Here is a 24351-nt window from a genome sequence, read left to right as displayed (position 1 = left end):
ATTAAAGTTCACAAAGAGGTCCCAAGAGTAAAGTTATGAAGTAATACCCTTTGGGAAAACTACTTTCTCAAAGAGATAAAAGAAAATAATTATGTAACCTGCTTTAAATTCAGGAATGCTGAAAATCCTTTTTAGCCTCAGGGGTTACACTCCCAAGGACAGGAAATAGTAGGAGGAAAGGAAATAGATTTTTTAAAAAATGTATCTTCCTTTACAATCAGTATCTATATGTCACAGAGTGCAGAACACATTTTAATATCAAATTTCAGGGGAACCCAACCCATGTTATCAAGACCAAAACCTCTCACTTTATCAGTATCTGGTAAATACCCAGGGGAAAAGAGAACTGAATTCAAATGAAAAATTTCCCTTTCACTAACAGTGGCTTCTATATGTCTGATCATTCATGGACATCTTACTGTATTTTTCAATGCCAGTACTGTATTTCTTTTCCTCGCATACCATATTATTATTATTATTACTATTACTATTACTATTATTATTATTTATTACATTTAGAGACCAAAATAGTCTTTGCAACAAATATAGTTTGACCCAAAAAACCCCTTTTTTTAGAAAAGTAAAAGAAAAGAAAGGAAAAATATTCCATTTATTTTATGCCTGTCACCGTGTGTTTTTACAAACCCTGAGAAGCTGTTCAACTATTCAAGAAAGGTTTTCCCTGAAAATGTGATGGGAGAAGAGGTCTAGGATTCTGGTCCCTGGTCTAAGTAAGGATAATATAAAAGTATGTTTCACTACCTGTTATAAACAGGTTACAGTTGTTGAGGTTAAGAGATTAAGATGTGCCTTCTATTACTGAAGACAACTGGAAAACACAAATTATATTAAGAAAATGTATTATAAAAGTAAATTAACTGTCTGCTGGAGCATCTTTTCCTGAAGCAAGTAGCAAGGATCTTTGGATATAATCCAGGTCTTGATTGTCTACATATATGCCACTGATGATCAGAATATGAGGACAGAACTATTAAAAACTAAAATCCATAATGTGTAATCACCGTTTCCATCTTTGTCTAAATAAATAGATCCTCAATTCCATTGGGAGAGAGGGAAATTTGAGGAGAAATCTGGATCTGGCTTCAACATTGACTTTCTGTATAAGTACCATTTTCATTCAAAATTCAGTAAATGCTTATTAATATTCCTTATATATAAAGCAATTTTATGAACAAAAAAGGTTTCTCAGGAAAAGGGGTCATCTTGAATAAAAATTCAAAGAATAGGGGCAGCTAGGTGGCACAGTGGATAGAGCACCGGCCCTGGATTCAGGAGTACCTGAGTTCAAATCCGGCCTCAGACACTTAACACTTACTAGCTGTGCGACCCTGGGCAAGTTGCTTAACCCCAAATGCCTCACTAAAAAATAAAAAATTAAAAAAAAAAATTCAAAGAATGTGCTGGTCTTGATAATTCTATTGCACATAGCTAGATGATAAATAGAGCTTTAAAAAATAGAATTTATTATGTGACAGAAACTGTGCTAAGCACTGGGGATAAAAATATAAGAAAATAATTTTGTCCCTGCCTCTAAAGACTTTATATTCTATTGGAGGAAGACACCATATGTAAGGGTACTGGAGATGTGGAGGAATGAGGAATATCCTTGCAGGGAAATGCAGCAAGTAAGGGAAAAGGAGGTGTAATCTGAAGAGAGATGAAACACTAATGAGGCAATGGATGACTGAGGCCCTTCCCAAAATGGTTTTCCCAAAGAAATTACCACTGAGGATAAGAAGGCCTTATGGTGGAAGTTTCCCAGAGTGGTGGTGTGGCAGGCAAGGAGAGAGAAATAGAGTAGAGACAGTTGAGGCAAGAGTAAAACAAAGCATGGTAACTTTTCTATATTAAATTGAATTTCTTATGCAAAAAAAAAATCATGATTACATGCAACAATTTTTCTTGGCCCTATTTACACCTGGACTAAGGTAACTATTTTTTTTTTATCTTTGTTTTTTTTTTTTTTTTTGCAGGGCAATGGGGGTTAAGTGACTTGCCCAGGGTCACACAGCTAGTTAAGTGTCAAGTGTCTGAGGTCGGATTTGAACTCAGGTACTCCTGAATCCAGGGCCGGTGCTTTATCCACTGTGCCACCTAGCCGCCCCCGACTAAGGTAACTATTAACATTTTAGACCTATACATCCAATAACTAACTTAAGATTTTACCTGAATTCAACTTCAACAAGTCATTTAACATATTCTATGTGTACAATGCTATTTTGTGCACCAAGGATAATACAAAAATTAAATAAAGCAAAGTCACCATATTCATGGAGCTCACAACTTAGTTGAAAAAATATGACATATACAGAAATCACCTACTTCTTCCAAATAGAAATGTGTAAGGATTGTTTAAAGCAAAATAGCACAAGCTTCATGGGAATTTAAATATAACTACTTAAACATTTAATTTAAAAAAAATCAAGAAGCATTTATTTAGCACCTGCTGTGGTGTGTCAGGTACTGAGACATCTTCTAGAGATAAAAAAATAAAAACAAAGCACTCCATGTCCTCAAGAGAAAAAAAACATGTATATATACAAATGCAACAACAGTTACAATACCCTTTCACATATTATACAGTTACTGTAAATTTCAGAAAAAAAGAATATTGGTAAACTGATAGGTAACTGTGATGGACTGTGTGGGCAGAAGTACTATGAGAGAACTGATTTATATGGGGTCAATTTTAATTTTTGTTCCATTTGTATCCCTAGCACTTAGCACAGTGTTTGTCCTATGGTAGATTCTTAATAAATGTTTGTTGAATTCAATAATCTGTAATGCATCCTAAACATCATAAGGGCAAAAAAAAAATATTTAGTTTAGATCCTCCAGTACTTCAAAAAATTTCATAGGTGTAGATCCTCCCTCCACTGGAGAGAGAAACAACCCTTCCATAAATTAGGAGACTGTTTCCTAAGTCTCTGTGACCAGAAAAGTTCATCACCTGAAGACCGAGCTGCTGGTGAAAAAGCTTCTTCTCATTTAGCTAGGCCAATCCTCTTATGACACCTGCCCTGTTGCTGAACCAGGAGTCAAAACTTTTCAAACTTAGCAGTACCTGCCAGAGTTTATGCTCATTTAATTGGCATAGCTCATGAACCCAGGAAAGCCTCTATTAGTAAAGTTTCAGTGAAGGACTTCAGTGGGAAGTTTGGGTACTTACTTCATTGAAAATAAATGGAACTTCTTTCTTCTCCCCGACTTTCATAGAAGAAATAGGAAATGTTGCTGTGCCTAGTGTCTCATCCATGACATAATTGGCATCCATTAATGTGATCTAAAATAAGGACAAGAGAAAGCATATGTTACTTAGATATAATTTGCTATGACTCCCTGAGAAATTTATTAATATACCTTAGACTTGTTCTTATATATAAAAAATGAATGGCAATGAGGTATACTCAAATATAAGTAGAAATTCTCTAACATCATTAACTACTAAAATTCTGTAGTCATAAAAGTAATTATTTTTATCTTCATAATCTTCTAATTGAAAATTTCATCTTTACTAGAAGTATTCAACTGTTGGAAATGCAGTGATTTTTTTTTTCCTGTTTAGTTCAATGTCCTCTTTTTTGACTCAGGATATGTTTCCGTCTGAGTATACATCAAATTGAGTTGTCTCCCATTCCCCAATTTATGCATTCTCCCTTAGACACAAATATTCTCAAAGGTATGCCAAGGAGAATGCTAACCTGTTATACTATCTAGCTCCACTTAGAGGAAATGAGGAAGGTGAGAACCAAGCACTGACCTATAAATGACATGTTGAAGACATTAGAAGGTATTCTGCATGGCTTCTGACTATCCAAAATACCTCTCAAATTATACATCTTTTTTGTTTACCTCCAAAATGTTTTCCTGATTAGGGTCCAAGATAAATTCAAAAGTTTCATTCCATACAGGGTTCACATCATTATTGAAGTGTCTTGTCCGTTTTCTGCTATCAGGTGTTGAGGAGATGAAAAGTTCCACATATGGATCTGGAGTGTCAACTACACAATGGGAAAAAGGAAAACTATAAGTAAGAAATATGGATGGTATCAGCAATTTATTTGTACTTAAAATATTAAATTATTTTTATTAATTTAGAGATAAGATAGAAGAATAATTCTTACAAATAGCCAGTCACCCAGAGTGAGAAAGCACTCATTTAAGCCAAATGGCCAAAATATATCACGGACTAGCAAAAGAATAGACCATGGGTAGAATACCTTTTAAGACAGATTACTGGACCTCACAATATCCCTGTGGGGGACAGCCTTTTCCAGAGAGAATCAAGAAACTGTTTAATAATTTTTAAGTTGTATCAAACTCTTTGTGACCCCTTTTGAATTTTTTTCAGCAAAGAAAATGAGTGGTTTGCCATTTTCTTCTTCAGTTCATTTTATAGATGAGGAAACTGAAACAAAGTTACATGACTTGCTCAGGGTCACACAACTAGTATGTGTTTAAGGCTAAACTTGAAGTCAGAAAGATGGAGCTTCCTGACTTCGGGTCCAGCAATCTATCCACTTCCACACCAAGCTGCCCTAATTAAGAAACAGAGAAGTTCAAATGCTTTTTGAGAGAATCACAATGATTGGCATGGACATTATCAGAGTTGAAGTTTCATTATTGAAAGTGGAGTTTTCTACACAAAGGGCCACACTGTCTTTCTAAAGGTCATTGTGGCTTTGGAAACTTTTAACATATAATAAACTGCTATAGTTATGGAGGAAAATATGTCAGGCTCTTCATTTCTTTCTTTTTTTTTTTTTTTGTCTGGGCAATGGGGGTCAAGTGACTCGCCCAGGGTCACACAGCTAGTAAGTGTCAAGTGTCTGAGGCTGGACCTGAACCCAGGTACTCCTGAATCCAGGGCCAGTGCTTTATCCACTGTGCCACCTAGCCACCCCCAGGTTCTTCATTTCTAAAAAGAATCTATAGATAAGTGAATGTGTGTGTGTGTATATATATATATATATATATATATATATGGTTTTTTTTACAAAGAGAACGAATATAATGTAATAGGAAGAACATGGATGGAGTATCAATAATAAATCATGTGACCTTGGGCAAATAATTTGACCTCTCTTTATCTTAATTTCCTTATCTTTAAAATGAAGGGGTTAGATGAAATGGTCTTCAAGGTTCTTTCCAATTTTATAATCCCATGAACTGTGCTTTTAGCCAAAATATAACAGTTATTACCATAAAGAAAAATGACCAGAAACTCCAAAATAAAGGCTCAATGTGATGCTTCTGCTTTGACTTGAAATACCAGAATCTTTTCTATAGGTCAAGGCAAATGTTAAATACTGGCAAAGTTAGACCCCAGTGACCAGTACTTCATTTGATCTGAAACTGACTAACATGTACTGAGAAGGGCAGAGCCAAGATGGCAGAGAGAAGCCAGGATGCTGCCTGAGCTTTCCTGTGTTTCCCTCAAAAACAACATTAAATCAAGCCTCTAAACAGATTCTGGAACTACAGAACCTACAAAAAGCCAGAGAGACACAATCGTCCTACTTGAGATAATTTAGATGACTTCAGGAAAGGTGTCTCACCTGGGCAAAAGGGGAGGGTGGTTCAGGCAACTCACCAGCAGCTCCATGCACCTGCAGGTTAACACAGCTGCAGCTCAACACTTCTGAGAGTGGGGCAGCTGAGAGTAGTACAGCTGAGAGTGGTCAGAAGCTTGCAACAGTGACCCCTGTGCCCCAGGAGCCAAATTCATCATAAAGAGTTTAAAAATGTGCTACAATATAAGTAAGAAACAAAAAAGGACCTTTTACCATTGACAGCTTCTATAGTGAAAGAAAAGACCAAAACTCAAACTCAGATGAGTTTGTCAAAATGCCTACAAGTGAAGACTCAAGTGAGAATATGATCTTGTCTCAAGACCAAAAAATCATTCTTGGAAGATCTCAAAAAGACTTTTAAAAACCAAATGAGAAAAAAAAACAAATGAGAGATATAGAAGAAAAAACAGAAAAAGAAATGAGAGAAATGAGAGTTATTCTAGAAAAAGAAGCACAAAAATAGACTGAAGAAAATAAATCCTTAAAAAATACAATGGGCAAAATGGGAGAAAAAAAAGGTCAAATGGAAAAGGAGGCATAAAAGCTTACTGAAGAAAATAATGCCATAAAAATTAAAATAGGGCAGATGGAAGCTAATGACTCCATGAGACACCAAGAATCCATCAAGCAGAATAAAAAGACTGAAAAAATAGAAGAAAATGTGAAATACCTCATTGGAAAGACAACGGACCTAGAAAACAGATCCAGGAGAGACAATTTGAGAATTATTAGACTACTTGAAAGCCATGATCAGAAAAAGAGTCTAGACGCCATATTCCAGAATATTATCAAGAAGAACTGCCCTGATATTATAGAATCAGAGTATAAAATCATCTTTGAAAGAATCCACCAATCACCTCCTGAAAGAGACCCCAAAAGGAAAACTCCAAGGAATATTGTAGCCAAACTCGAGAATTATCAGGTGGAGAAAATACTCCAAGCAGCCAGAAAGAAACTATTTAAATATTATGGAGCCACAGTCAGGATTGCACAAGACCTGGCAGCAGCTTTAACATTAAAGGATTACAGGGATTGGAATATTATATTCCAGAAGGCAAAGGAGCTTGGACTACAATCAATAATGAACTACCCAGCAAAACTGATCATTCTCTTTCAGGGGAAAAAAAATGGACATTCAATGAAATAGGGGACTTCCAAGGTTTCCTGAAAAAAAACAAAACAAAAAACAGAACTGAACAGAAAACTTGATCTCCAAATACAAGACTGAAGAGAAGTATAAAGAGGTAAACAAAGGGGGTGGTGGTAAAAGGATGTTCGATGAGGCTATCCTCCCTCAGTGGGAGGATAATACTTTTAACTCTTGGGATCTGTATCTCTATTAAGGTTATTAAATTGACTTTGAGGGGATGATATAAAGAAACTTAAGGGGCAGAATAAAAGGAGACTAGGGGAAAAGAGGTAGGGGGAGGTGGAATGGGGTTAATCACATCATGTAAAGAGGCACAAAAAGAACTCATTACAATAGAGTAAAAGAAGAGAGGAGTGAGCATTGTTTCAACCTTACTCTCATCTGATTTGGTTCAGGAAAGGAATAACATACACTCCCATTTGTATAAAGAAACTTAGCTTACTCTTAAAGGAAGCAAAAGGGGAAGAGGAAAAGGGTGGTATTGATAGAAGAGAGGGCAGAAGCAGGGGGGGAAAAGGAAGGGCAGCTGATAAAAGGGAGGGCATATTGAGGGAGGCAGTGGTCAGAAGCAAAACACTGGTCAGGAGGAATAGGGTGAAAGAATGGAAAAAATACAAAGGGGAAAATAAGATGGAGGGAAATAAACAGTTAGTGATCTTAACTGTGAATGTGAATGGGATGAACTCTCTCATAAAACAGAAGCAAATACCACAGTGGATTAAAAATCAGAATCCTACAATATGTTGTTTACAAGAAACATATTTGAAGCAGAAAGATACACACAGAATAAAGGTAAAAGGTTGGAGCAGAATATATTATGCTTCAGCTAAACTCTAGTAATCCTTATCTCAGACAAATCAAAAGCAAAAAGAGATCTAATTAAAAGAGATAAGGAAGGAAACTACATCTTGTTAAAAGGTATGATAGATAATGAAGTAATATCAATACTAAACATGTATGTACCAATTGATATAGCACTGAAATTCTTGGGGGAGAAGTTAAATGAGTTACGAGAGGAAATAGACAGCAAAACTATACTAGTGGGGGATCTGAACCTTTCCCTCTCAGACTTAGGTAAATCTAAGCACAAAATAAATAAGAAAGAAGTTAAAAAGGTGAATAGAATGTTAGAAAAGTTAGATATGGGGGCAGCTAGGTGGCGCAGTGGATAGAGTATCGGCCCTGGATTCAGGAGTACCTGAGTTCAAATCCAGCCCCAGACCCTTGACACTTACTAGCTGTGTGACCCTGGGCAAGTCATTTAACCTCAACTGCCTCACCAAAAAAACAAAAAAACCAGAAAAGTTAGATTTGACAGATGTCTAGAGAAAATTAAATGGGGATAGAAAGGAATATACCTTTTTCTCAGAGGTACATGGCACATATTCAAAAATTGACTATGTATTAGGGCAAAAAAACCTCATAGTTAAATGTAGAAAGGCAGAAATAGTAAATGTATCCTTCTCAGATCATGATGCAATAAAAATTATATGTAATAAAGAGCCATGGAAAGGTGGACTGAAAATTAATTGGAAACTAAATAATCACATCCTAAAGAATGAGTGAGTCAAACAACAAATCATAGAAACAATAATAACTTCATCCTAGAGAATAACAATAATGAGACAACATAACAAAGCCTATGGGATGCAGCCAAATAGTGCTTAGAAGAAATTTTCTATTTCTAAATGTTTATATGAAGAAAAAAGAGAAAGAGGAGATCAAAGAATTGGGCATGCAACTTAAAAAGCTAGAAAAGAACAAATTTTAAATCCCCAATTAAATACTAAATTAGAAATCCTGAAAAGTAAAGGAGAAATTAATAAAATTTAAAGCAAGAAAACTGTAGAATTAATCAATAAAACTAAGAGCTGGTTTTCTGAAAAGAGTAATAAAATACATAAACTTTTGGTTAATTTTAAAAGAAAGAAAGAAAGAAGAAAACCAAATTACTAGTATCAAAAAATGAAAGGGGTGAATTCACCACCAATGAAGTGGAAATTAAACAAATAATTAGGAGCTTTTTTCCCAACTGTATGTCAATAAATTTGACAATCTAAATGAAATAGATAAATATTTACAAAAATACAAATTGCCCAGCTTAACTGAAAAGGAAATAAAATCCTTAAACAGGTCCATTTTAGAAAAAGAAATTGAACAAGCCATCAATGAACTCCCTAAGAAAATATCTCCAGGGCCAGATGGGTATACAAGTGAATTCTACCAAACATTTGAAGAACAATTAATTCCAATACCATACAAATTATTTGGAAAAATAGGTGAAGAAGGAATTCTACCAAATTCCTTTTATAACACAAATATAGTGTTGTTACCATAACCAGGCAGAACCAAAACAGAAAGAAAATTAGAGATCGATTTCCCTAATTAATATTGATGCAAAAATCTTAAATAAAATATTAGCAAGGAGATTACAGCAAGTGATCACCAGGATAATACACAATAACCAGGTGGAATTTATACCAGGAATGCAGGGCTGGTTCACCATTAGGAAAGCTATCAACATAATCAACCACCTCAGCAACAAAACTAACCAAAATCATATGAATATCTCAATAGATGCAGAGAAAGCATTTGATGAAATACAGCACCCATTCCTATTAAAAACACTAGAGATCATAGGAATAGGCAGAGCTTTCCTTAAAATAATCAGCAGTATCTACCTAAAACCATCAGCAAGCATTATATGTAATGGAGATAAGTTAGATGCCTCCCCAGTAAGATCAGGGGTGAAACAGGGATGTCCATTATCACCTCTATTATTTAATATTGTACTAGAAATGTTAACTATAGCAATAAGAGAAGAAAAAGTAATTAAAGGAATTAGAATAGGCAACAATGAAACAAAAGTTTCACTCTTTGCAGGTGATATGATGGTATACTTAGAGAATCCTAAAGAATCAACTGAAAAACTACTTGAAACAATTAAGAACTTTACCAAAGTTGTAGGATATAAAATAAACCTACATAAATCATTAGCATTTCTATACATGACCTAACAAAGCTCAGCAGCAAGGGATAGAAAGAGAAATGCCATTTAAAGTATCAGTAGATAATATAAAAAACTTAGGAGTCTACCTGCCAAGACAAAACCAGGAACTATATGAACAGAGTTACAAAACACTTTTCACGCAAATAAAATCAGATCTGTATAATTGGAAAAATATCAATTGCTCATGGATAGGCTGAGATAATTTTAAAAATGACAATTCTACCTAAATTAAAATACTTATTCGGTGCCATATCAATCAGACTACCTAAAAATTGTTTTATAGAGCTAGAAAAAATAATAACAAAATTCATCTGGAAGAACAAAAAGTCAAGACTATCAAGGAAACTAATTAAAAAAATACACAGGAAGGTGGGCTAGCTGTACCAAATCTGAAGCTATACTATAAAGCAGCAGTCAACAAAACCATTTGGTACTGGTTAAGAAATAGAGTGGTGGATCAGTGGAATAGGTTAGGCACAGGAGACACAGTAGTAGTAAATGACTATAGTAATCTACTGTCTGATAAACCCCCAAACTCCAGCTTCTAGGATAGGAACTCAGTATTTGACAAAAACTGCTGGGATGGTTGCCGGATACGTGGGTGAGGAGTGTCCAAAAGGAGAGAAGGTGGTAGTGCCGGCGTCTGGGCAGAGCCGCCTGAAGAAGGACCCGGGGGTGGGGGTGGGGGGGGTGAGCGGCGATGATGATGATGATGATGATGATGATGACGACGACGACGACAATGATGATGATGATGGCTGCGAAGAAGGGCCGCGGCCCCGAACCGGCTGCTGCGACTGTAGCTGGAAAGCGGTGGCGGAGGCGGCTTCAGAGGTGTGGTGTCGCCGGGTGCGGGAGCTGGGTGGCAGCAGCCAGGCCGGAAACCGCCACTGTTTTGAGTGTGCCCAGCGCGGGGTCACATACGTGGATATCACCGTGGACAGCTTTGTCTGCACCTCCTGCTATGGTCTCCTGTGAGTCTTTCAGTTGCGGAGGGGCTTTCAGGCCTGTTTGCTGGGAGATCCGGGAGGGAGGGGGCTTTTGGAGGAAGAAGAGACCGTCGTGGGGGATCCTGGGGACAGACATGAGCTTTGGGGTGAATAAGCGATCCAGAGAAGAGAGTAGTGAGGCCCAGGAAGAGGAATGAAGGGGGAACTGAGTGAATGAACGGAGTGATGTTTCCCTGTGTGAAGAGCAGCCCTTGGTTAGTCTGGAGAGGTGACCCGAGGGCGAGGAGCCCCATTTCCAGGTAATTTGTGTCAAGGGGTAGGAGATTTATCAGGACTGGGTTTTCGAATACTCCGTCTTGGAGCAATTGTGGACCATTAATGAGCTGTTGCTGGAAGTGGGAATTAGTCCAACCACTCTGGAAAGCAATTGGGAATTATGCTAAGAAAATGACCAAAATGCCCATGTTCTTTGACCCAGAAATTCCGCCCTTAAGCACCATTAACTGACAGCATAAACTTTCGAAATATTCTACTCTCTAAATCCCAGTAATTATTTGGACCCCCAAGGAGATGAATGATTAAAAGGAAAGACCCCGGCTATTTCAAAATGCTTATAGCAATGCTTTTTATTATACGTAATAGCAAAGACCTGGGAAATGGAGTAGCTGCCCATCTATTGGGAAATAACTAAAATAGTCAGAAGTGAATTAATGAAAGATTACAACTGTAAAAAATGAATATGACATATAAAGAGAAGCATGCGAAGATTTACATTAAGTGAGATAAGCATGGGAAGACCTATGAACTGATGTAAAGTGAAGAAAACGGAACCAGGAAAACATACACTGTGTCTACACTATATAAATGGAAAGAACAACAAAAACAAAGCGATGGGAATTGAATGCTGTGAAATAATAATGAATAAGCTTGACCTCAAAGAAGAGATAAGAAAGCACCTCCATGCCTTCTTTGCAGAAGTGAGGGATGAAGGGTGTGGAACATGGCATAAACTGTCAGACTTTAAAAAAAAAAATTGACTAGTTTTATTGAACTGTTCCCCCCCTTTTTTTATTGCTGTTAAGGGGATGGCTCTCTAGGAGGGGGAGGAGAAAAGGATATGTGTGAGTGTGTAGTGTAGTGTATATATATATATATATATATATATATATATATATATATATATATATATATATATATATATATATACACACACACACACACACATATATATGTTTATATGTAAAAAATATACCAATACAAATTTATCTTTTAAAAGACTTTCTCAGTCTACCGGAATCCTGGTGCTTTTCTTCTGAGACTGCTCCTACTTTATCCTTTTGTTTGTACATAGTTATTTGCGTATTGTCTCCCCCATTAGAATGTGAATTTCTTGAGAGCAGGGGACTGTTTTTTGCCTTTCTTTGTATTCTCAGCATTTAGCCTAACTCATAGTAGGTGTTTAATATATGATACATGATTGAGTAGAAAAAAAATAATAACTGCTGGGAAAACTAGAAGATAGTATGGCAGAAACTAGGCATAGACCAACATCTTATACCGTATAACAAAATAAGGTCAAAATGGGTACAAGATTTAGACATAAAGGTTGACATCATAGATAAATTAGGAGAGGAAAGAGTAGTTTACCTCTCAGATCTATGGAGAGGAAAACAATTTATGTCCCAACATGAGATAGAGAATATTATGAAATGTAAAATGGATGACTTTGATTACATTAAATTAAAATTTTTGTACAAACAGAAGCAATGCAGCCAAAATTAGAAGGGAGGCAGAAAGCCAGTATTTCTGATAAATGCCTCATTTCTAAAATATATAGGGAACTAAATCAAATTTATAAGAATATGTCATTCCCCAATTGAGAAAGTGCCAAAGGATATGAACAGGCACTTTTCTGATGAAGTCAAAGCTATCTATTGCCACATGAATAAATGCTCTAAATCAATATTGATTAGAGAAATGCAAATTAAAACAACTCCAAGGTACAGCCTCACAACTATCAGATTGGCTAATATGACAAAAAAGGAAAATAATAAATGTTAGAGAAACTGTAGAATAATTGGAACACTAATTCATTGTTGGTGGAACTGTGAACTGATCCAACCATTCTGGAGAGCATGCCCAAAAGGCTATATGCCCAAAGGGCTATAAAGCTGTGCATACCCTTTGACCCAGTGGTACCACTGCTAGGTCTGTATCCCAAAGAGACCATAGAAAAGGGAAAAGGACCCACATATACAAAAATATTTGTAGCAGTGCTCTTTGTGATGGCAAAGAGTTGGAAATCGAGGGAATGCCCTTCAACTGGGGAATGGCTAAACAAGTTGTGGTATATGAAGGTAATGGAATACTATTGTGCTGTAACAAACTATGAGCAGGAAGAGTTCAGAAAAACCTGGAAGGACTTACATGAACTGATGCTGACTGAAAGGAGCAGAACCAGGAGAACACTGTACACAGTAACAGCAACATTGTGCGATGAACAATGGTGATAGACTTGGCTCTTCTCAGATCCAAAACAATTTCAAAGAACTCATGATAGAAAATGTTCCCAACATCCAGAAAAAAGAACTGTGGATTATGAATGCAGATTGAACCATACTGTTTCTACTTTGGGGCTGGGTTTTTTCCCTTCTTTTTTGAAATCTTTCCCTTGTGCTCTGATTTTTCTTTCACAATATTACTAATACATAAATATGTTTAATGTGATTGTACATATGCAAACTATATCAGATTGATTTCTGTCTTGGGGAGGAGGGAGGGTGGGTGAAAAATTTTGGAACTAAAAATCCTATGAAAACAAATTTCAAAAACTATACTTATATGTAACTTGAAAATAATAAAATATTTTTAAAAAATAAAATGTACTGAGAAGATAGGGCACTGCAACTATCTCTGGCCGCATCTCTCAACCTCAGCAATGAAGCCAGAATAGAGTAATACCTCTTCCTTTGGAAACAAGTGGTCAGTTGCCTGCCATCAGATACATTTGCATTATAGCAGTAGCACTAGTAGTATTAGTAATATATTGTTGATAGTATTAATTTAAATAATTATTTTAATAGAAACAATTTTTAAAATTAGTATATAAAAATTATAATATTATAGATATATAATAGCTAATATATAACATTATACATTAGCTATTATATATAGTATTACTTTGTTATATTATTGTATCTAAAATGAGTATTGGTAAAGTCAATTAAAATAGTTGATAATTAAAATTAACAATAATATTTGTATTATGCCAACTACGTGTTATGTACTGTGCTAAGCACTGTACAAATATTACCTCTTTCCTTTGACTCTCTATTTCAACAACTTTAGTTGACAGATACTGTTACTATATTCATTTTATATTTCAGGATAATGAGGCAAGCAGAGGTTAAGTGAATAGCCCAAAATGACATAGAGAGTAAATGTCCAAGGTGAGATTTGAACTCAGATCTCCCTGACTCTAGGCATAGCACCTAGCTCTTCCTCTGGAAGCAAGTAGTTAGTTGTCTGCCATCATACTTCTATGAACTAAATTGTGTGCCCATTTATCTTTTTCCTGTTTATTTAATAAGTTGGTTTCAACTAAGTAAATGTAATCCATTACTCTCAGCATGTACTATTACTATTACTTTTACCCATAATCAAGAGATTTTGCTTCTCTAAAAAAAATTGATCCAATACCCTTCTACCGATTACTATATTTTCCATTCGTCAAAGCTGAGACAGATAACTAACTTTCAGTAACAATTTTCATTTATTAGGTATTTATTCAATCAATCATGCATTCCCTCATTTCTTCATTCATTCCTTCCTTCCTTCCTTCATTCATTAAACTAGTATTTGTTCAGCACTGATTACAGGTATGGTACTTTACCAGACACTGAAAAGATACAAAAGAAAGGCAAGCCATTGATTTCTCCCCATAACAGTTTGTAACTTAGATGGTGAGATAAGATATTAAAAACCAATAGGAGGGGCAGCTAGGTGGCATAGTGGATAGAGCACCGGCCCTGGATTCAGGAGGACCTGAGTTCAAATCCAGCCTCAAACACTTGACACTTACTAGCTGTGTGACCCTGGGAAAGTCACTTAACCCCAATTGCCTCACCAAAAAAAAAAAAAAAAGCAATAGGAGATCCGAGTACTAACCATGATCCTGACAATTGTTTTCATTATTAAAACTTCCATGTAATTTTACTTCTTGAGATCAAATTCATTTATAAAAGACAGAGTCAGATTAGATAACCTTTAATGGTCCTTCTCTACTCTTTTTTCTGAATAAGATTGATATGAACAACAAGAACCAGAAGTTTAGAGGAAGGTTTCAGGGTAAGCCTTATGGAACAGCTGAAACTTTCCTGTGGCCTTAAAGCAGAAATAGGATTTAAATAAGGAAGAGTTGGAATAAGGAAGAATATTCAACTTGAAGAAAATAGCAAGAACAAAATTAAAATATCCATTGAATTGAATTGAATACAACGAGCAAAGTTTAGTCAGGAAAGATGTAACCTACTTTCTAGTTTTCTCAAACTTTACTCCTCTCCTCTCACTCTGAGATCCAGCAAAACAGGCCTACTAGCTATTCTGCTATTCATGGCACTGCGTCCCCCATCTCCATGTCTTAGCACTGGTTATCTCCCATAACTGGAACGCCTTGACTCCTCACTTCTGTCTTTTCAGATCCCAGAATGTTTCTTCAACATTTAGCTGAAAGTGACATCTTGTAGATGAAGCCTCTTCTGATACCCATCCTCCCTTGCCTGCTAGTATATGACTTCCCCCAATTCCCCCTGTCTTCCTTATGTGTTGTGTCACTAATGCTTAGCATAGTGCCTGGTATATAGTAGATGCTTAATAAATGCTTGTTGATTAATTGATTGATTATATCTTTGGAAGACAGTCTTGACTGGATGAAGTTATCGGTAATAAAGATTATGGAAGAAAAGGTTACTTAGTGAAGCAAAGATTCTTATGAGTTCCCGCTTGCCCAAGAGACCAGTCTCAGATTGTGTGGCCCTAGGTATATCTGGGTGGCATGAGAGAACTTTTTTCCACCTTGGTTATCCATATTTATAGAGAGAGTTTCACTGTTCTACCTATATAGTCTGCCAATACTACTTTTTCCTTTCTGTATGAATTGTAGGCTGAGGATTCCAGAGGAATCATACAGCTCCTGGAGTTCATTCACTACAGCTTCACTTGGTTTCTGATAAGACAAAGGTGACAAGGTTCATAGGATCATAGATTTAAAACCAAAACACTCTTTGGGATCAAGTCAAATCTGCTCATTTTACAGATGAGGAAACTGAATCTCCTAGAGGTTAAGTGACTTGCCTATATTCAAACAGATAAGAAATGTCAAAGGTAGGACTTGTAACCAAGTCTTCCTGACTTCAAGTCATACTTGAAATGTTGTCCCTCTTCATTTCTGCCCCAAGTCTCAATAAAAATCCCATTCTCAAGACCTCTTAATTCTACTGTTTTCCCTCTCTTATTTATTTCCTATTTATCCTGTAAATAGTTTGTCTGTATGTATATGTATATACATGTACATGTGTACACAATCTTTTTTTTTTGTGGGGAAATGAGGGTTAAGTGACTTACCCAGGGTCACACAGCTAGTAAGTGTCAAGTATCTAAGGCCAGATTTGAACTCGGGTCTTCCTGAGTCCAGGGCCAGCGTTTTATTCACTGTACCACCTAGCAGCCCCCATGTGTACACAATCTAATGGGAAAGACAATAAGCAAACAAATATATATGTGCACACACACACACACACACACACACACACACACACACACACACACAGATTTGTTGTCTCTCCCATTAGATTGTGAGCTCCTTAAAGGCAAGCACTGACTTTTACCACTTTTTGTATCCTCAGTGCTTAGCACAATGTTTGACACCTAGTAAGTATGTAATACATATTTATTGACTGACTGGCTAACTTCCAGCCTCTCATTCTATCTACTGCACCATACAGCCTCCCTAAAATAAGGAGTCTGACATACATAATCCTAGCTTCCTATCCTCCCATTTCAGGCATGATATTTAGGGGAGCTGTGGAAATCTAGGAAAGAAAAAAATTGACAGTATCACTACCTCATTCCTGAAAACAAAACTTCAATGACACAATCTACTCAACTGGTTTCATTTTAAAGGTCACATTATTTAAGGAATAGGCAAAGAAATAATATTAAAATGACAGAAATTTAGCCATTTTATGATGTGATCCCTATTCCATGCCCTCCCTCCAAAAAATCTGTATTTCAAATGAAAGTATATTTGTGTAAGGGATTTCATTGTTGATGTTGTTGTTTTCATGAGGAAGGGATAAAACTGAAATGTCAAATAAGTAAATATAAGCAAATGATTCCAAAATGACTTATGGGGTGAAAATTTCTCTGTTTTCTGTTCTAACTGAAGGTTTAAGGACTAGTATTCTTTTGATTAGTGATCCATTCACAGAAAAGGCATCAGACAGTGAGAAAGCAGCAATGGTTAAGAATAATGATGGCTACATTCACCCAAGTTGGTTAAGTACATCACCAATGTGAACCAAGTGGAAGACACCTGAAGAAGTAATAGGCACTACTTGGGGAAATACTTTGAAAGTGTAGAATAAAATAGTTTACTAAGGCAAAGTTGACTCCTAGATCAGGTTTGAGGATTGTTGAGATACATATGTGATAGAGAAATACTACCATATTTGTAGTGTCAGCATTAGAAAGAAAAAAAAGACATTCATTCCACCAACCTACTCCATCTATGAATATGTTTTTGCAGTTCTTTGAAGTGTATTCAGCAAATGAACAAATAAATAAATAGTGAATGAATGGATGGATGGATGGATGGATGGATGAATGAATAAAAAGAATAACTCTCCTGCATCTGTATTTCCCAGCTTAAATGGCTTTGGGAAATTTGATGTCCAGTCGTTGATTCAATCTCACCTTGTTATTCTTTTTTCTTCATCCAAATAGGTAGTACAAGACAGAAACAACTTCACATCTCAATCTTTTATCTAAATCTTGACACATATTCCTATTGGTGAGTATTAAATACTGGTCTTTTCTATTCACATAGACAACATGAAACAACATGTACCATTAGTTTCAGAATTCTGGTGCTGTAGTAACTTATCCAGAAGGTTGGTTTCTTTCCAAAAATCACTGTCATCCTATTGACATCTGCCTAAAGCAACAGCAGGTCTCTCTACCATCTCTGCTTTGTCAGAGCAGGATATTCAGTGATTCATAGTAGTTATAGATAATATTTTAATCACTGGTGGCATTTCAGTTCAATTCAATTCAATTGGTATTTTATTAAGTGTGTGGTTTAAAAAAGAGTGTTGGATTTGAAGTCAAAATACTTGAGCTGAAAACCCACCTCTGACACTAATTACTTGTGTGACTTTCTCCAAGTCTTTTAACCTCTCATATGTAAAATGAGAGATTGGGAATAGATGAGTTCAAGGTTGTTTCTGTCCAGGATTGTGTTGGTAAATATGTAATAACAGCTCTATGGGGGGATGTATACACCATACACTTTTAAAGTTGAACTGAATTATTAATATTTTCTCCATCACTTTATTAAGTTTAATCAATCAACAGAATAATAAATCAAGCTCTGATTTGTAGCATTTGCTGATTTTTAAGATACAAATACTCCTGAAAATTTAAGTATCGGCTCTTGAGAGTTGGTATGAGCTGGACCTTGCATACTGCAGCTTACATCTCTCTCTACCATCTTACATCTAACAAGTATTTACTATATGCAAGGTATTGTAGTCAATGTGGATAAAAGTTTTTAAAAAAACAGTGTTAGCTCTCAACTATTAGCACTTTACGAGAGGAATCAACACTGAAAAAATTCAGCTGAAATATCAAAGGCTTTGGGGTCAGAGGACTTGGGTTCAAATCCTATCCCTTATATCTACTAGATATGTGACCTTGACAAATCATAATAGGCTTCAGGTTTTTCATATATAGAATAAAGAAATCGGACTAGTTGGCCTTTAAGTTCCAATCTAAGGAAATACATAATTATTTTAAAAGGGTTAGAGAATTAACAATTACAGGGACTAGTGAAGGCCTTGAACAAGGTACTATATGAGCTGATCCTTGAAGAAAGCTAAGTTTTCTCAGAGGCAGAAGTGAGAAGGCAGTACACTCCAGTTCTGCCCAGCCCATAAGGAGGCAGAGAAAGAAGATATGAAATGTGGAATTCAGACAACATGAAGTAGGTCACTTTGGCTGAACTATTCAATTCCTAGTGATATCCATCAGGCAGCTGGCAAGAAAGATGGAAGGAAAGACTGGAGCTCAAGAAAGAGATGAGGGCAGGATTCTCAGCAGAGTAGTTGTAAGTGAAATAATGGGGACCAACGAGATCACCAAAAAAGAGTGTAGGAAAAAAGATGACTCAGGACAGAGAACACCTATAATTAATCAGTGGAAGATGGATGATGCTCCAACAAAGGAAAATGAGAAGAGACCAAACAGAGAGGAAGAAAAAGAGGGGGGAAAAACAGTGCCATGAAAGCTCAGGAAGGGCAGTTTATTTATGAAAAAGGGGTTGTTAGTGTCAAAAGCAGCTGTTTATTTTTTTTCCTTTTTTGATTCTTTTGGGGTTACATTTGAGTTCCAAGCTGTTTCCATCCCTTCCTCCCAACCCCTCACTAGAAGGCCAATATTTTACACAGATATATATGTGAAACCATATAACATAGAGTTCCACATATCAGTTGTTTCTCTGAAGATGAATAGCATTTTCCTTCATAGATCCTTTGTAGTTGATTTGAATCTTCGGATAGCTCTTGAACAATATTGCTGTTACTGCACACAATGTTCTCTCATTTCTGCTTGTTTTGCTTTGTTTTATTTCATGCAAATCTTTACATGTTTTCCTAAAATCAACCTGCTCATCATTTTTTTATGGAATAGTAGTATTCTGTCAAAATCATATACCATAGGGGCAGCTAGGTAATAGATAAAGCACGGGCCCTGGATTCATGAGGACCTGAGTTCAAATCTGGTCTCAGACACTTGACACTAGCTGTGTGACCTTGGGCAAGTCACATAACCCTCATTGTCCTACCCCCCCCAAAGTTAATAAAAAATCCATATACCATAATTTATTTAACCTTTGCCCAGTTAATGCCCTTGAATTCCATTTCCTAAAAAAATAATTTTTAAATAACAAAAGTAATTCCATTTCCTTGCCACCACAAAGAAAACTGCTACAAATACTTTAGAATAGATTGATTCTTTTCCTTTTTCCCTGATCACCTTGGGAAATGAACCTAATATGGTATAGCAACAAAATTTAAGAAAAATGAGAACAAGCTCTCTTTATTTGACCCATATTCACTTCTAGCAGCAGCAGTTACAAACCCAATTATTTAAAAAGAGTATAAGTTGTCATGTTTTCTGTCACTTAGATTAACAGTGAAGACAAGGAACATGAAGAAAGAAGGCCAAAATTCTGTAATGGAGGTCCTACCCCTCCTTCCTAGTTGTGATACCATGACAAGTAGCTTAAAAATCATTAAGAACATAATGAATTAAAAGATCACTCCATAACAACACCCAAACAAAACAAAATAATTTTGGCAGAGAAAAACCAACAGACTGACTGGCTCCAAGCCACAAAATTATTCTTTCCTGTTATAAATTATGAATAAAAAAATTAAACATCCATTCATGCTGTTAAATATTTTTGACTAAAAATGTTCAAATAAGACCAAAAATAAAGTAAATTAGAACACTTGCTTACACATTGGAAAGGAATATAGTTCCAAGCAAGAGTCATATTTTTTGTAACTATGGTGCTCAAACATGCAGGTGATAGACTATGAAAATCCAGTAAAACATAGTTTATAACCACAAGATAATATGCAAAACTATGGTGTACTTTTCATGATACAGTACAATTTTGCCCACTGGATTTGTGAATTCACTGAAGGTTAAATGTAATTTTAAAAAAATCCTTCCTACAAATGTTTTGGAAACTGAATCAGTCTGCTTCCATGATTTAGTAAATACAGTATAGTGAACAAACCTGAATAATTATTTAATGACTGCAACCCTATATTGTTTCAGTGTGATTATTATTCTCATTTAACTTTGCAATATGTTCTATATATCAAGTTTAAATATGAGTTATATTTTGAAGAACTCTCACTGTTTAATTTGATCATTGACAATGTTATATTAAGGATTAGTGAAAATCTAGCAGTTCAACAGCTAAAGAAGTAAAAGGGTCCAGAGACAACCAGAGTCCAGTTTCCCTGATGATATCTCAACACTCAAATAAGACAAGATTTCAAAGACTTTAAATGAACAGTTTTGGGTTTTTTTTTCCCCTTCTGTTATTATATATACCATCTGTAATATGTATTCTTTGCAGAGGCCCTCCCTCTGTAGATATTGTCAAAGCACAGGTTCATGAAGGACTGCCCGTCTGGACAAAATTTCCCCTTTCTCCCTTTCCTATATTGTTATTAACATATTGTTTGTTAGCACAGGGTATTATATTCTGTTATTTTTTACTGTCTCATCAAGGAAACACTCCATGTTCCTCAAAAGAAACAAAGCGGGGAAGGTAGTAAAATAATGGAATTTAGCAGATGCCATGGGGTCCAACCTGAATGACCTAGTACTGTTTGGGAAACCAGGGCTAGGGATGATTGGATATGGGCCACACCTGGCCTACACTGAGTGACATATGCTGCTGATGTCAGCAGGGGAACCACTCTCTGATCCAGCTTGAAGGACCTCCCTTTTGGGGGAGGGGAAAAAAAAGTAGAAAGGAATGTTAACTGAGGGGAGCTGGTCTTTTTCCGGGTGGTGAGCTTCCAGGGAGTGGACTAAAGAGGGGTTTTCCTTTCAGTTTCTCCTATGAGCCTTTCCAGTCGGTTTTCCTGTGGGTTGTTTCTTGTGGGTTTTTCCTGTCAGTGCTGGCTACACAGCTGTTGCCTATTGAAACTATGGACCCAGGTGGTGAGTTAATAAAACAAGTTCGGCTCTTTGAACTAGCTGAGCTGAAAGCAAGTTTGGGGATTGTATAGGTCTTTGTTAGAGTTAGGGAGATTATCCATTTTTCTTTTTCTCTACTCCCTTGTCCTTTATTAATTTCACCTTTGCTGTGTATTTTATTCCCATTAATAAAACCTGATTCATTTGTGGAAACGAGGCTGTTAAGCTCCTTTCCTATTGGCCTGGGAGAAATAACTAAAAAAGGCAGTTCAGAGGTGAGGAAGCTTTGGACCTGGAGATCCCTCATTATTTTCTGAACCCCAATATTATGTTGAGCCACTAAATTAACTCTCCCCATATTAAATTTGGCCCCTACAACTTTATTGGTACTATGTTCATCTATAAAACAAGTCCAGAAGGTAAACCTGCTTTGTTTACATTATGCTTGGGTAATCTTGTTGGCCTATAGCCAACTGCTGCCTCATCTTCTACCCTTTGAATTATAGAAGCTCAAAGAATGAAAGGATGGAGAAAGTTATCTAGCAAATACAAACCAAAACAAGAATCTCCTCAATGAAGTTCATAAGTGCTCACCTAGACTTCACTTAAGGACCATCAGTGATCAGAAATACACTGTTTTCTTCCAAAGCAACAGATTTCATTTGGGGACAATTTTAATTGTTAAGATATGAATGTGTGTGTGTTCATACCACATCTTGCCTTTTTAAAGTTAAAGTTACAACAATATTTTATAATTTGACATATGAAGCCAGGCTTGTATCATAAAGTAAAATTTATTTTTCCTTATAACCATTTTATCAAGATGTAGGAAGATTCAGACAAAAGGTGTGGCAGAGTAGATAGAGAGCCAACTTTGAACCAGGAGGACCTCTCATTGCTCAAGGCAATTATTTATAAGCTTTAAAGAATTGTCTGACTTCATTGTGATTTCTTTCATATAGGGAAATATTGGTATATGAGGAAATACCTGTCCTATTGAGTGTTAATTGAGAGGAGTGTTAATTGAGCTCTGTTGTTGTTCAGTCATTTCAGGAGAGTCTGACTCTTCATTTGTCACATAGGTTCCCAATAATGGCATCATACTTCCCCATTCACCCCTCAACAAAAATGAATCAGTTACCAAGTCTTGTACTTTATACATCCGCTACATCTCTCATATCAGTCCTTTTCACTCTACTCACATATCCATGACTCTAGTTCAGGTCCTCATCACCTCTTTCTTGAACTATTGCCTTCTAATTCATTTTTCTGTCTCCAATGTATCCTCCACTCACATTCCAAAGTAATTTTCCTATAGCACAGGTCTATATAGCTTCAATAAATTCCAAAAACTCCCAATTATTTCTAGAATTAAATACAAATTTCTTTCTTGACAACCTAGCTTTTTTCCTACCTTTCTAGTCTTTTTATATTTTGCTCCTCTCCACTTATTCTATCTCCTTGCACATGACACTCCATCTTATATCTCCACACTTTTGCACTAACTGTCCCCCATGCATTGAATATTCTCTATCCTTACCACAAATTCTTAAAATTTCCATTTCCTCTAAGATTCAGCTCAAACACCACTTTCAGAAATAGGCCATTCCATGTTCACCTAGTTAATAAAGCTGCTTGCTATAAGGCTATCTTTCATCTCCTCCACATGTACCTTTTTATTTATATGTTGTCAGAAAGACCTGGAAGGACCCGTATGAGATTATGCAAATTGAAATGTACTGTATACAAAATAATGGCAATATTGTAAGATGATTTGCTTTGAATGACTTGATTATTTTCAGCAATGCAATGATCCAAGACAACTCTGAAGGTCTTATGAAAAATACAATCCATCTAGAGAGAGAGAACTGATGGTATCTGAATACAGATTGAAGCATAATGGGGTTTTTTTTGTTAGTTCTTTTATCTGAAGTGGTTTTTTTGTCTGTTTACTTTCACAACCTGGCTAATGTGAAAATGTTTTGCATGACTGCTCACATATAGCATATATTGAATTGCTTGATTTCTTGGGGGAGGAGGGAGGGAGGGAGGGAGGAAGAGAATTTGGAACGTAAAGTTTTAAAAAATTGATGTCAAAATTTGTATTTTACATGTCATTTGGGAAAATAAAATTCTAAATATAAATTTTTAAAAGTAAAAAAAAAAAGATCAAATAACTATGAAGAGAATTAAAGTGATGCCATAATGTGTGTGGGGGGTGAATGTAAGCTTCATGAGGACAGGGATTATTTTTAGTTCTTCTTTGTATCTTCAGTGCTTAAGACAATGGCTGGGATAATAAGAACTTAATAAATACTTAATGATTCATAACTCATCTTTTGAGCCAACTTTGATCGTTATGATTTCACAACATTCAGTTTTTATTTTTTGTTGTTGCTTTTTCTATTTATATTTTTGTAGTCATTGTGTATGTGGTTTTCCTGGATCTGCTTACTTCATTTTCATCAATTCTTTGAAATGTTTCTACACACTTCTCTCTACTCATCCTGATCAAGGGTTTTTTTTTTTTGTTTAAATGAAGTAAGATGCCATTATATTCATGCACTATAATTTTTTAGGTATTAATCAATGGAAATCTACTGCTTCCTTTTCTTTGCTTCTACAAAAAGTGCTGCTATAAAATATAGA

General features: G+C 35.9%; 1 protein-coding gene across 1 annotated transcript in view; it reads right to left on the bottom strand.

The window, feature by feature from the left end:
* PLA2G4A (phospholipase A2 group IVA) overlaps positions 1-24351 on the bottom strand; it is a 169588-nt gene that overhangs the window by 92290 nt on the left and 52947 nt on the right. The window contains 2 exon segments of the mRNA XM_043999866.1: positions 3191-3304; positions 3874-4022. Coding sequence (XP_043855801.1) covers positions 3191-3304; positions 3874-4022 — 263 coding nt within the window.

Source organism: Dromiciops gliroides, chromosome 4, assembly GCF_019393635.1.
Source record: "Dromiciops gliroides isolate mDroGli1 chromosome 4, mDroGli1.pri, whole genome shotgun sequence".
NCBI lineage: Eukaryota > Metazoa > Chordata > Mammalia > Microbiotheria > Microbiotheriidae > Dromiciops > Dromiciops gliroides.
The sequence above is the reverse complement of the archived record's forward strand: the minus strand, read 5'-3'. Positions and strand labels throughout refer to the sequence as shown.